Below are 14,194 nucleotides of genomic sequence, written 5' to 3' on the forward strand. Positions count from 1 at the left end.
CTTCTCTCCTGTAATGAGGCTGCACCTATACATGTATCCGTGTACCCAGCACACGGAGAGCCTGTAACATGTCACTTACTGTCCTTCTCTCCTGTAATGAGGCTGCACCTATACATGTATCCGTGTATCCAGCACATGGAGAGCCTGTAACATGATCACTTACTGTCCTTCTCTCCTGTAACGAGGCTGCACCTATACATGTATCCGTGTACCCAGCACATGGAGAGCCTGTAACATGATCACTTACTATCCTTCTCTCCTGTAACGAGGCTGCACCTATACATGTATCCGTGTACCCAGCACATGGAGAGCCTGTAACATGTCACTTACTGTCCTTCTCTCCTGTAACGAGGCTGCACCTATACATGTATCCGTGTACCCAGCACATGGAGAGCCTGTAACATGTCACTTACTATCCTTCTCTCCTGTAATGAGGCTGCACCTATACATGTATCCGTGTACCCAGCACATGGAGAGCCTGTAACATGATCACATACTGTCCTTCTCTCCTGTAATGAGGCTGCACCTATACATGTATCCGTGTACCCAGCACATGGAGAGCCTGTAACATGATCACATACTGTCCTTCTCTCCTGTAATGAGGCTGCACCTATACATGTATCCATGTACCCAGCACATGGAGAGCCTGTAACATGTCACTTACTGTCCTTCTCACCTGTAATGAGGCTGCACCTATACATGTATCCGTGTACCCAGCACATGGAGAGCCTGTAACATGATCACTTACTGTCCTTCTCTCCTGTCACGAGGCTGCACCTATACATGTATCCGTGTACCCAGCACATGGAGAGCCTGTAACATGTCACTTACTATCCTTCTCTCCTGTAATGAGGCTGCACCTATACATGTATCCGTGTACCCAGCACATGGAGAGCCTGTAACATGATCACTTACTGTCCTTCTCTCCTGTAACGAGGCTGCACCTATACATGTATCCGTGTACCCAGCACATGGAGAGCCTGTAACATGTCACTTACTATCCTTCTCTCCTGTAATGAGGCTGCACCTATACATGTATCCGTGTAACCAGCACATGGAGAGCCTGTAACATGATCACATACTGTCCTTCTCTCCTGTAACGAGGCTGCACCTATACATGTATCCGTGTACCCAGCACATGGAGAGCCTGTAACATGTCACTTACTATCCTTATCTCCTGTAATGAGGCTGCACCTATACGTGTATCCGTGTACCCAGCACATGGAGAACATGTAACATGATCACATACTGTCCTTCTCTCCTGTAATGAGGCTGCACCTATACATGTATCCGTGTACCCAGCACATGGAGAGCCTGTAACATGATCACATACTGTCCTTCTCTCCTGTAACGAGGCTGCACCTATACATGTATCCGTGTACCCAGCACATGGAGAGCCTGTAACATGTCACTTACTGTCCTTCTCTCCTGTAATGAGGCTGCACCTATACATGTATCCGTGTATCCAGCACATGGAGAGCCTGTAACATGTCACTTACTGTCCTTCTCTCCTGTAACGAGGCTGCACCTATACATGTATCCGTGTACCCAGCACATGGAGAGCCTGTAACATAATCACTTACTGTCCTTCTCTTCTGTAACGAGGCTGCACCTATACATGTATCCGTGTACCCAGCACATGGAGAGCCTGTAACATGTCACTTACTGTCCTTCTCACCTGTAATGAGGCTGCACCTATACATGTATCCGTGTACCCAGCACATGGAGAGCCTGTAACATGATCACATACTATCCTTCTCTCCTGTAATGAGGCTGCACCTATACATGTATCCGTGTACCCAGCACATGGAGAGCCTGTAACATGTCACTTACTGTCCTTCTCTCCTGTAATGAGGCTGCACCTATACATGTATCCGTGTATCCAGCACATGGAGAGCCTGTAACATGTCACTTACTGTCCTTCTCTCCTGTAACGAGGCTGCACCTATACATGTATCCGTGTACCCAGCACATGGAGAGCCTGTAACATGTCACTTACTGTCCTTCTCTCCTGTAATGAGGCTGCACCTATACATGTATCCGTGTATCCAGCACATGGAGAGCCTGTAACATGTCACTTACTGTCCTTCTCTCCTGTAACGAGGCTGCACCTATACATGTATCCGTGTACCCAGCACATGGAGAGCCTGTAACATAATCACTTACTGTCCTTCTCTTCTGTAACGAGGCTGCACCTATACATGTATCCGTGTACCCAGCACATGGAGAGCCTGTAACATGTCACTTACTGTCCTTCTCTCCTGTAATGAGGCTGCACCTATACATGTATCCGTGTACCCAGCACATGGAGAGCCTGTAACATGATCACTTACTGTCCTTCTCTTCTGTAACGAGGCTGCACCTATACATGTATCCGTGTACCCAGCACATGGAGAGCCTGTAACATGTCACTTACTGTCCTTCTCTCCTGTAACGAGGCTGCACCTATACATGTATCCGTGTACCCAGCACATGGAGAGCCTGTAACATGTCACTTACTGTCCTTCTCTTCTGTAACGAGGCTGCACCTATACATGTATCCGTGTACCCAGCACATGGAGAGCCTGTAACATGTCACTTACTGTCCTTCTCACCTGTAATGAGGCTGCACCTATACATGTATACGTGTACCCAGCACATGGAGAGCCTGTAACATGTCACTTACTGTCCTCCTCTCCTGTAACGAGGCTGCACCTATACATGTATCCGTGTACCCAGCACATGGAGAGCCTGTAACATGTCACTTACTATCCTTATCTCCTGTAACGAGGCTGCACCTATACATGTATCCGTGTACCCAGCACATGGAGAGCCTGTAATATGATCTCACCTGTAACGAGGCCGCACCTGTAAGTTTATCCATGTACCCAGCACTAAATACAAGATCACTGATAATTGTATAGAAACCGCTGGCCCCGGTGTAATCCCCCCTAGCGCTGAGCGCAGCAGTGCGGTTGCAGTTCCAGCACAGACTTACAGCCAGCAGGGACCCAACACCAGATGAGCTGACACTCCATCAGGAACGTCAGAGGCTTTGTATACATGCCTCACACAGGCCCCTACCGACAGCTCGTTACTGCCTAATTGCCATCTTATCAGTAGTAAAGCAGAACACTGCGAGTCCAATGTCCTGCGAGAGCTGGAAGACGTTCAGCAGAACATTCCACGAGACCTCGTCCTGCAATATACATTATTTCATTACAGAGCAGAACATTAGCAGAGCTTCCTGACCCCAGGCACAGCCGCCTCTACCAGACGCTGGAAGCCGCCTCGCCAATACTCATTACCAAGCTGGACACTCGCTGCAGCTATGGCAACAATTGCTGAGAGGTCCTGCACAGGGACCAGAGCCGTCCTTAGTGACGCCCATTCTAGAGCATATATAGAATAATACATACACAGAGGCGAGGGGGTGAGACGGGCTACAGAGACTGAGACAGCGCAGGAAAGGGACACACAGTGACATGTACGAGGCACAGGTGGGGAGCTGATAACACACAGTGACATGTATGAGGCACAGGTGGGAAGGTGATAACACACAGTGACATGTACGAGGCACAGGTGGGGAGCTGATCACATGCAGTGACATGTATGAGGCACAAGTGGGGAGCTGATCACACACAGTGACATGTATGAGGCACAGGTGGGGAGCTGATCACACACAGTGACATGTATGAGGCACAGGTGGGGAGCTGATCACACACGGTGACATGTATGAGGCAGAGGTGGGGAGCTGATCACACACGGTGACATGTATGAGGCAGAGGTGGGGAGCTGATCACACACGGTGACATGTACGAGGCAGAGGTGGGGAGCTGATCACACACAGTGACATGTACGAGGCACAGGTGGGGAGCTGATCACACACAGTGACATGTACGAGGCACAGGTGGGGAGCTGATCACACACAGTGACATGTACGAGGCACAGGTGGGGCGCTGATCACACACAGTGACATGTATGAGGCACAGGTGGGGAGCTGATCACACACAGTGACATATATGAGGCACAGGTGGGGAGCTGATCACACACAGTGACATGTACGAGGCACAGGTGGGGAGCTGATCACACGCAGTGACATGTACGAGGCACAGGTGGGGAGGTGATAACACGCAGTGACATGTACAAGGCACAGGTGAGGAGCTGATCACACACAGTGACATGTACGAGGCACAGGTGGGGAGCTGATCACACACAGTGACATGTATGAGGCACAGGTGGGGAGGTGATAACACACAGTGACATGTACGAGGCACAGGTGGGGAGCTGATCACATGCAGTGACATGTATGAGGCACAAGTGGGGAGCTGATCACACACAGTGACATGTATGAGGCACAGGTGGGGAGCTGATCACACACGGTGACATGTATGAGGCAGAGGTGGGGAGCTGATCACACACGGTGACATGTATGAGGCAGAGGTGGGGAGCTGATCACACACGGTGACATGTATGAGGCAGAGGTGGGGAGCTGATCACACACAGTGACATGTACGAGGCACAGGTGGGGAGCTGATCACACACAGTGACATGTACGAGGCACAGGTGGGGCGCTGATCACACACAGTGACATGTATGAGGCACAGTTGGGGAGGTGATAACACGCAGTGACATGTACGAGGCACAGGTGGGGAGCTGATAACACACAGTGACATGTACGAGGCACAGGTGGGGAGGTGATAACACGCAGTGACATGTACGAGGCACAGGTGGGGAGGTGATAACACGCAGTGACATGTATGAGGCACAGGTGGGGAGCTGATCACACAGTGACATGTACGAGGCACAGGTGGGGAGGTGATAACACGCAGTGACATGTACGAGGCACAGGTGGGGAGGTGATAACACGCAGTGACATGTACAAGGCACAGGTGAGGAGCTGATCACACGCAGTGACATGTACGAGGCACAGGTGGGGAGAGCAATAGATGCCGTACATAGAAAGTACAAAACGCAGGTGGTGAAGTTAGAGAGATTAGTGGAAGAACGAGCACAGCTATTCCCTGGCAGAGGGTCCTCAGATGGCACTGCCCCTGTGCCAGTAAACATGAGGATGCAGCTCGTGTGATACACAGAATAGGACAATTCGGTCTCACATCACTTACTTTGTCCTTCGAATTTCCGTATAATTGTGTCCAAGAAGGTGTTTTGAGGGGCGACATGACCTCTTCGGACGGGCATCCTTATCCCATAGGTCTGTCCAGCTCTCTAGCCTCCTTGGTGCCAGTAGAAGGGTTGTATGTGCCACCCTTAGAACACACACAGAAGCAATACGGGTGATCCTCGGGTCCAATCCAGCCACAGCCGATCCCAGAGGCGGATAGAGACGGAACAGCCAGGAGACATAGAGACCCCAAAGGGGCCAACACCAACCTTCAGCCAGTGATCCACACTCCAGCAATGAGCCAAGCGGCGGAGCCTGGTGAGGGCAGAGACGAGGGCCACTGGTGGTAGTCACAGCTAGCCAATGCCTGTGGTCTTCTGGTGGCTCATTGGGAGCGTCCAAGGTCTAACCTGATGGTTGGGGTACGGCTGGGAGGGATTCCGGGGAAGTGTTATGTCACACGGCGTCTCTGTACGGAAATCAGCGGCTGGCCCTGGATGGCGCACACCATACCCTACTTCACTTACAAGTGATCCACGTGCGCAGAGCCCTCTCTGTTAACTCTTTCCTGGCCTTGTCACAAGCGATGCTGTGCTTTCAGGTGTCCATTGGCATAAGGAGGGGCACAGCTGATGTGACTTCTGCATAGACACAGAGAATTAGTGTGAGACAACAACTCTGCAGCCCTGGGGACTTGTCACAATCCTCGTCACACCGCGCACAGCCGGAGGTGCACACACACAATTATCTCATCCAGCGGAGAAAGTGCCTATTATAAGATAACAATACCTCCAGCACCAGGCGCTCCTTCCCGGATAATAGGGGCACGCAATCAGGGGAGCACATGGATGAGGCTCATATTCAGTGTACGACCTACAGTGTCTCACGCAGCACAGGCAGTGTCAAGGACACACACTATGAATGCCCGTATATATAATGACGCACACATATACTGTACAGCAGGTAACTACACAGATGCTGGAGGCTTCAGGCTCCGTCTATACTGCTCCAAACGTAGCCGGCTTCACCTATAATAAACTCTGTGTGACATTCATCTACTCCAGGAACTTCCACCCTACAGCCGCAGGCCTGCTGCACCCCCACAGAGGACGGGGCATCTCACCGGGTTCTAGGTGCCCACCTTAGGACGACATGAGTCGGTATGGTTAAACAATAACGGGTAAAGGGGGGTAGTTGGCACGGGGGCCCCACTTGTTAGCTCTCCGGACGTTAATCCTCTGGGAGAGAAGCGGGTTTGGGGAGAAAGCTCGCAGCGGGTAAGTATGGGGGTTCCAGCAGGGTAATCCCGAATAGCGGTACTAGTGGAGTTATCCCAGAGGCTTGGCATGCGAGGAGCGCTATTATCCCATGATCCTTTGTTGTGGAAGGCGGGAATCGGTGGTGAGTGTGCAGGGGAGGGAGGTCAGACCCTCAGATCCGGATGACAGTGTTTTCTGGATATAGGTCCTTCCCGGCACCTGCTCCTGTCACTGGCTATGTCCCTTCTGTCAGTGACACAGGGGGTGTGGGACGCGTGCTCTAGGTCCTGGCTGGCACACAGCCTGGGCCGTCTCTTCCAGAAGGCATCCCCTTATTAGGAGAGGAGGCAGAAGGCGATGCTGTAGGAGACGGATGGTGTTTTGCCTGCTAGTGCTTGTGTGTACGCTGCTCCTCCTCTCCCTGCCTCCCCCTCCGCTGTCAGACAGGGGGGAATCCCAGCTGGGAAGCATCACAGACCCAGACTGCAGGCTCCTGTGTTATGGAGAGATACAGGGAGGAGGGGCTGCCTCCATCACATGCCAGCCCCCTGACCGAGATGCCCCCTGTGTGACTGGCAGGTGGAGAGGGTTAAACGGGGGGCGCGCCTGGGACAAATCAGCAGCACTAAAGGATCAATGGGGAATATCCCGATCAGCTGCACAGAGGAGCCGGTGCCAGGTGCTGTACGGGCTGATTAATGGGGATAGATATTCGCTGCTCTACGCTAATCCGGCACTTTTCCAAGGTCTGGGTTACGGGCGCAACGCTTTACACTTTCGCATTTACCATTTTATTGTGTAGATTTGGCAGCGGAGAGGGGAGGGGGGAATAATACGATAATTACAGAGGATTTATGTCCATATGTCAAAGCAGGGAGGGCATGGAGGGCATACTGAGGGGATACTGAGGGCATGGAGGGCATACTGAGGGCATACTGAGGGGATACTGAGGGGATACTGAGGGGATTGTGGAAAGAGTTAGGGCCATACACTGCGATTTGTGTGAATACGCCTATGGAGCGGGCGCCTTACGGTATTTGGAGCAGCCACCGCTAAATCCTGGTTTGTGAGCCTGGCGATTGCGGGAAGGTAACTATTATTTACACTATCAAACGTGATGTGGCGAACACCGCGATTAGCGATCGAGAAACCTGGACCCGCAACTGTATAGGAAGGCAGCAAATAACACCTAGCAGCCCCTCTAACCCATGGCACCCTGAGGTGCAGCCGGGGGCTTGTCCTAATGGTAATAGCATCTAGCGGGCCCTCTAGCCCATGGCACCCTGAGGTGTAGCCAGGGGCTTGTCCTAATGGTAATAACACCTAGCGGGCCCTCTAGCCCATGGCACCCTGAGGTGTAGCCAGGGGCTTGTCCTAATGGTAATAACACCTAGCGGCCCCTCTAACCCATGGCACCCTGAGGTGCAGCCGGGGGCCTGTCCTAATGGTAATAACACCTAGCAGCCCCTCTAACCTATGGCACCCTGAGGTGCAGCCGGGGGCTTGTCCTAATGGTAATAGCATCTAGCGGGCCCTCTAGCCCATGGCACCCTGAGGTGTAGCCAGGGGCTTGTCCTAATGGTAATAACACCTAGCGGCCCCTCTAACCCATGGCACCCTGAGGTGCAGCCGGGGGCCTGTCCTAATGGTAATAACACCTAGCAGCCCCTCTAACCTATGGCACCCTGAGGTGCAGCCGGGGGCTTGTCCTAATGGTAATAGCATCTAGCGGGCCCTCTAGCCCATGGCACCCTGAGGTGTAGCCGGGGGCTTGTCCTAATGGTAATAACATCTAGCGGCCCCTCTAACTCATGGCACCCTGAGGTGCAGCCAGAGGCTTGTCCTAATGGTAATAACACCTAGCGGGCCCTCTAACCCATGGCACCCTGAGGTGCAGCCAGGGGCTTGACCTAATGGTAATAACACCTAGCGGCCCCTCTAACCCATGGCACCCTGAGGTGCAGCCGGGGGCCTGTCCTAATGGTAATAACACCTAGCAGCCCCTCTAACCTATGGCACCCTGAGGTGCAGCCGGGGGCTTGATCTAATGGTAATAACACCTAGCGGGCCCTCTAGCCCATGGCACCCTGAGGTGCAGCCGGGAGCTTGTCCTAATGGTAATAACACCAAGCGGGCCCTCTAACCCATGGCACCCTGAGGTGCAGCCGGGAGCTTGTCCTAATGGTAATAGCATCTAGCGGCCCCTCTAACCCATGGCACCCTGAGGTGCAGCCGGGGGCTTGTCCTAATGGTAATAACACCTAGCGGGCCCTCTAACCCATGGCACCCTGAGGTGCAGCCGGGGGCTTGTCCTAATGGTAATAACACCTAGCGGGCCCTCTAACCTATGGCACCCTGAGGTGCAGCCAGGGGCCTGTCCTAATGGTAATAACACCTAGCGGCCCCTCTAACCCATGGCACCCTGAGGTGCAGCCGGGGGCCTGTCCTAATGGTAATAACACCTAGCAGCCCCTCTAACCTATGGCACCCTGAGGTGCAGCCGGGGGCTTGTCCTAATGGTAATAACATCTAGCGGGCCCTCTAGCCCATGGCACCCTGAGGTGTAGCCGGGGGCTTGTCCTAATGGTAATAACATCTAGCGGCCCCTCTAACTCATGGCACCCTGAGGTGCAGCCAGAGGCTTGTCCTAATGGTAATAACACCTAGCGGGCCCTCTAACCCATGGCACCCTGAGGTGCAGCCAGGGGCTTGACCTAATGGTAATAACACCTAGCGGGCCCTCTAACCCATGGCACCCTAAGGTGCAGCCGGGGGCTTGTCCTAATGCTAATAGCATCTAGCGGCCCCTCTAACCCATGGCACCCTGAGGTGCAGCCGGGGGCTTGTCCTAATGGTAATAGCATCTAGCGGGCCCTCTAGCCCATGGCACCCTGAGGTGCAGCCGGGGGCGTGTCCTAATGGTAATAACACCAAGCGGCCCCTCTAACCCATGGCACCCTGAGGTGCAGCCGGAGGCGTGTCCTAATGGTAATAACACCAAGCGGCCCCTCTAACCCATGGCACCCTGAGGTGCAGCCGGGGGCTTGTCCTAATGGTAATAACACCTAGCGGCCCCTCTAACCCATGGCACCCTGAGGTGCAGCCAGGGGCCTGTCCTAATGGTAATAACACCTAGCGGCCCCTCTAACCCATGGCACCCTGAGGTGCAGCCGGGGGCCTGTCCTAATGGTAATAACACCTAGCAGCCCCTCTAACCTATGGCACCCTGAGGTGCAGCCGGGGGCTTGTCCTAATGGTAATAGCATCTAGCGGGCCCTCTAGCCCATGGCACCCTGAGGTGTAGCCGGGGGCTTGTCCTAATGGTAATAACATCTAGCGGCCCCTCTAACTCATGGCACCCTGAGGTGCAGCCAGAGGCTTGTCCTAATGGTAATAACACCTAGCGGGCCCTCTAACCCATGGCACCCTGAGGTGCAGCCAGGGGCTTGACCTAATGGTAATAACACCTAGCGGCCCCTCTAACCCATGGCACCCTGAGGTGCAGCCGGGGGCCTGTCCTAATGGTAATAACACCTAGCAGCCCCTCTAACCTATGGCACCCTGAGGTGCAGCCGGGGGCTTAATCTAATGGTAATAACACCTAGCGGGCCCTCTAACCCATGGCACCCTGAGGTGCAGCCGGGAGCTTGTCCTAATGGTAATAGCATCTAGCGGGCCCTCTAACCCATGGCACCCTGAGGTGCAGCCGGGGGCTTGTCCTAATGGTAATAACACCTAGCGGGCCCTCTAACCCATGGCACCCTAAGGTGCAGCCGGGGGCTTGTCCTAATGCTAATAGCATCTAGCGGCCCCTCTAACCCATGGCACCCTGAGGTGCAGCCGGGGGCTTGTCCTAATGGTAATAGCATCTAGCGGGCCCTCTAGCCCATGGCACCCTGAGGTGCAGCCGGGGGCGTGTCCTAATGGTAATAACACCAAGCGGCCCCTCTAACCCATGGCACCCTGAGGTGCAGCCGGAGGCGTGTCCTAATGGTAATAACACCAAGCGGCCCCTCTAACCCATGGCACCCTGAGGTGCAGCCGGGGGCTTGTCCTAATGGTAATAACACCTAGCGGCCCCTCTAACCCATGGCACCCTGAGGTGCAGCCAGGGGCCTGTCCTAATGGTAATAACACCTAGCGGCCCCTCTAACCCATGGCACCCTGAGGTGCAGCCGGGGGCCTGTCCTAATGGTAATAACACCTAGCAGCCCCTCTAACCTATGGCACCCTGAGGTGCAGCCGGGGGCTTGTCCTAATGGTAATAGCATCTAGCGGGCCCTCTAGCCCATGGCACCCTGAGGTGTAGCCGGGGGCTTGTCCTAATGGTAATAACATCTAGCGGCCCCTCTAACTCATGGCTCCCTGAGGTGCAGCCAGAGGCTTGTCCTAATGGTAATAACACCTAGCGGGCCCTCTAACCCATGGCACCCTGAGGTGCAGCCAGGGGCTTGACCTAATGGTAATAACACCTAGCGGCCCCTCTAACCCATGGCACCCTGAGGTGCAGCCGGGGGCCTGTCCTAATGGTAATAACACCTAGCAGCCCCTCTAACCTATGGCACCCTGAGGTGCAGCCGGGGGCTTAATCTAATGGTAATAACACCTAGCGGGCCCTCTAACCCATGGCACCCTGAGGTGCAGCCGGGAGCTTGTCCTAATGGTAATAGCATCTAGCGGCCCCTCTAACCCATGGCACCCTGAGGTGCAGCCGGGGGCTTGTCCTAATGGTAATAACACCTAGCGGGCCCTCTAACCCATGGCACCCTGAGGTGCAGCCGGGGGCTTGTCCTAATAGTAATAACACCTAGCGGGCCCTCTAACCCATGGCACCCTAAGGTGCAGCCGGGGGCTTGTCCTAATGCTAATAGCATCTAGCGGCCCCTCTAACCCATGGCACCCTGAGGTGCAGCCGGGGGCTTGTCCTAATGGTAATAGCATCTAGCGGGCCCTCTAGCCCATGGCACCCTGAGGTGCAGCCGGGGGCGTGTCCTAATGGTAATAACACCAAGCGGCCCCTCTAACCCATGGCACCCTGAGGTGCAGCCGGGGGCGTGTCCTAATGGTAATAACACCAAGCGGTCCCTCTAACCCATGGCATCCTGAGGTGCAGCCGGGGGCTTGCCCTAATGGTAATAACACCTAGCGGCCCCTCTAACTCATGGCACCCTGAGGTGCAGCCGGGGGCTTGTCCTAATGGTAATAGCATCTAGCGGGCCCTCTAGCCCATGGCACCCTGAGGTGCAGCCGGGGGCTTGTCCTAATGGTAATAACATCTAGCGGCCCCTCTAACCCATGGCACCCTGAGGTGCAGCCGGGGGCTTGTCCTAATGGTAATAGCATCTAGCGGCCCCTCTAACTCATGTCACCCTGAGGTGCAGCCGGGGGCTTGTCCTAATGGTAATAGCATCTAGCGGCCCCTCTAACTCATGGCACCCTGAGGTGCAGCCGGGGGCTGGTCCCAATGGTAATAACAGGACTAGGCAGAACCCATCCCCCATAGGAGTTATGTTTCCCATCTTCTCCTGGGCTCTCACCAGAGTTGGGGGCTCCCCAAATGCTCTGTACTGTACCCCCCAACATTGAGACGCAGACGATCAGGACAAACTCTGTGCGGATCCTCCCAAAATTTCCCATTTTCATTCAAACTCTTCAATATGGGACAATCACGTAAAAATGGGGACAGTTGGGAGGTAAGAACCCCCGAATCACAGATGTACTGTATCTCATTCATTACACACAAACCATCGGCCGTTCCCCTCATTCCTACGCAGTCTCCTGTACGTGGGGCCTAACCGGGGGTCACCGCGTCCTGGTTATCCCTGTGCCGTGATCCCTGATATGATACCCGCCATGTGGTCACTGCGCTCCTGCCGCTGCACTTCTCATCGTCACTGGGGTGTGGAGGGATTTATCACTATTACTGACATTTATTTATACATTTATATAGCGGCGCTAATAATTACACAGCGCTGTACAGAAAATCATCTCCTGCCACATGGCTTCTTACAGTCCGAATTCCCTTACACATGTACACACTGTCACACACCCATACACACACAGTCACACACCCATACATACACACCCAGTCACACACACACACACAGTCACACACCCATACACACACACACAGTCACACACACATACACACACACACAGTCACACACCCACACAGTCACACACCCATACACACACACAGTCACACACCTATAACACACAGTCATGCACCCAAACACACACACAGTCACAGACCCAGTCACACACCCATACACACACACACAGTCACACACCCATAACACACACAGTCACACACCCATAACACACACAGTCACGCACCCAAAACACACACTCACGCACCCAAAACACACACAGTCACGTACACACACAGTCACGCACACACACAGTCACGCACACACACACAGTCACGCACACACACACATACTCACCTACATTACCAGGAATGGTCCCCTTGTCCAAAGTAGGGATCCAAGGTCTTTAGAAAACAAAAGAACTAAATTTGCGATCCATGCAACAGATACCAACCAGGAACCAGGATGGTTGTTATCTCCCAAATGAAACGTTCAGTCGCGGTTTCTGCCTTTATAGAGCCGTCTCTGAGCGTTCATTGGCTGGGAGAGGGGAGCCCCCGCCTCTCTCAGCCAATGAACGGCTCCTCCATAACTTATGGCTGGAGCTGAGTGTTTGTATCATCCTTCTTTGCCTCCCAAAAATGGAATAAAATCAATAATCAAAGTAAAGGTCAGGGTCATACCTTTCAAAAAAAGTGACTTATAACCATTTAACCAAAGCAGTCCGTGTCCGTGTCTTTATTTTAGTATAAGTAAAGTGTAAGTTAGCTGTTTTCTAAATGCCAGGAAACAGATGAAAATGGCGTCAGACAAGTTTGTTAAATGTTTGATCTAAACAATTTGTTCACACAACAGTTTTTGTCCATTTTCCGGCATTTGGGAGCAAATCGCTGATCATCAGTTACTCCCATACATTACCAGATTCTCATTCCAACCAATCAATTAGCTGGATGGTTGGACAGAAAATCTTTAGTGTGTACCCGGCCTTAGCCTTTATATTACTAGGTTTGTATTGGATGGCCAGTGGGGGGCTGTCATAAATTAGGGTGCACACTTGGCTACATCTCTACTTAAATATCATTCATGAGGCCAGAGGTTCTCGGTCCTCAAGGCACCCTAACAGTCCAGGTTTTAAGAATATCCCTGCTTGACCACAGGTGGCTTAATTAGTACCTCAGTCAATTTGATTTAAGCACCTGTGCTCAACCATGGATATCTCATAAGCTGCACACACATACACACATACACACACACATACACACACACATACATACACACATACACACATACACACACACACACATACACACACATACACACACATACACACACATACACACACACACACACACACACACATACACACACATACACACACATACACACATACACACACACACACATACACACATACACACACACACACATACACACACACACACACACACACATACACACACACACACATACACACATACACACACACACACACATACACACATACACACATACACACATACACACACACACACACACATACACACACACACACACAACAATTTTGTTACCAACTATTTTTATGAACGATTTTCTGTCAGATTTTTTAAAGTGTAATGAACGATTTTTATGAACTACAAACGATTTTTGCATATTCCCTTAATGAAAATCGTTCAGTTGACAACTCTGACTGAACTACAAACTACAAACGTGAACGCGCATGAACGATAATCGTTCATCATTTG

At 52.7% G+C, this 14,194-nt stretch overlaps 1 protein-coding gene across 1 annotated transcript in view; it reads right to left on the bottom strand.

Moving 5' to 3' along the window:
- Positions 1–5,839, bottom strand: part of LOC148478872 (voltage-gated inwardly rectifying potassium channel KCNH2-like) — a 209,391-nt gene extending 203,552 nt beyond the window's left edge. The window contains exon 1 of the mRNA XM_088455235.1: positions 5,106–5,839. Coding sequence (XP_088311361.1) covers positions 5,106–5,181 — 76 coding nt within the window. The 5' untranslated portion in view covers positions 5,182–5,839. The remainder of the gene's footprint in view (positions 1–5,105) is intronic.
- Positions 5,840–14,194: the final 8,355 nt, after the last annotated feature.

Source organism: Taudactylus pleione, unplaced genomic scaffold (genome assembly GCF_031769625.1).
Source record: "Taudactylus pleione unplaced genomic scaffold, aTauple2 ptg000647l, whole genome shotgun sequence".
Classification (NCBI taxonomy): domain Eukaryota; kingdom Metazoa; phylum Chordata; class Amphibia; order Anura; family Myobatrachidae; genus Taudactylus; species Taudactylus pleione.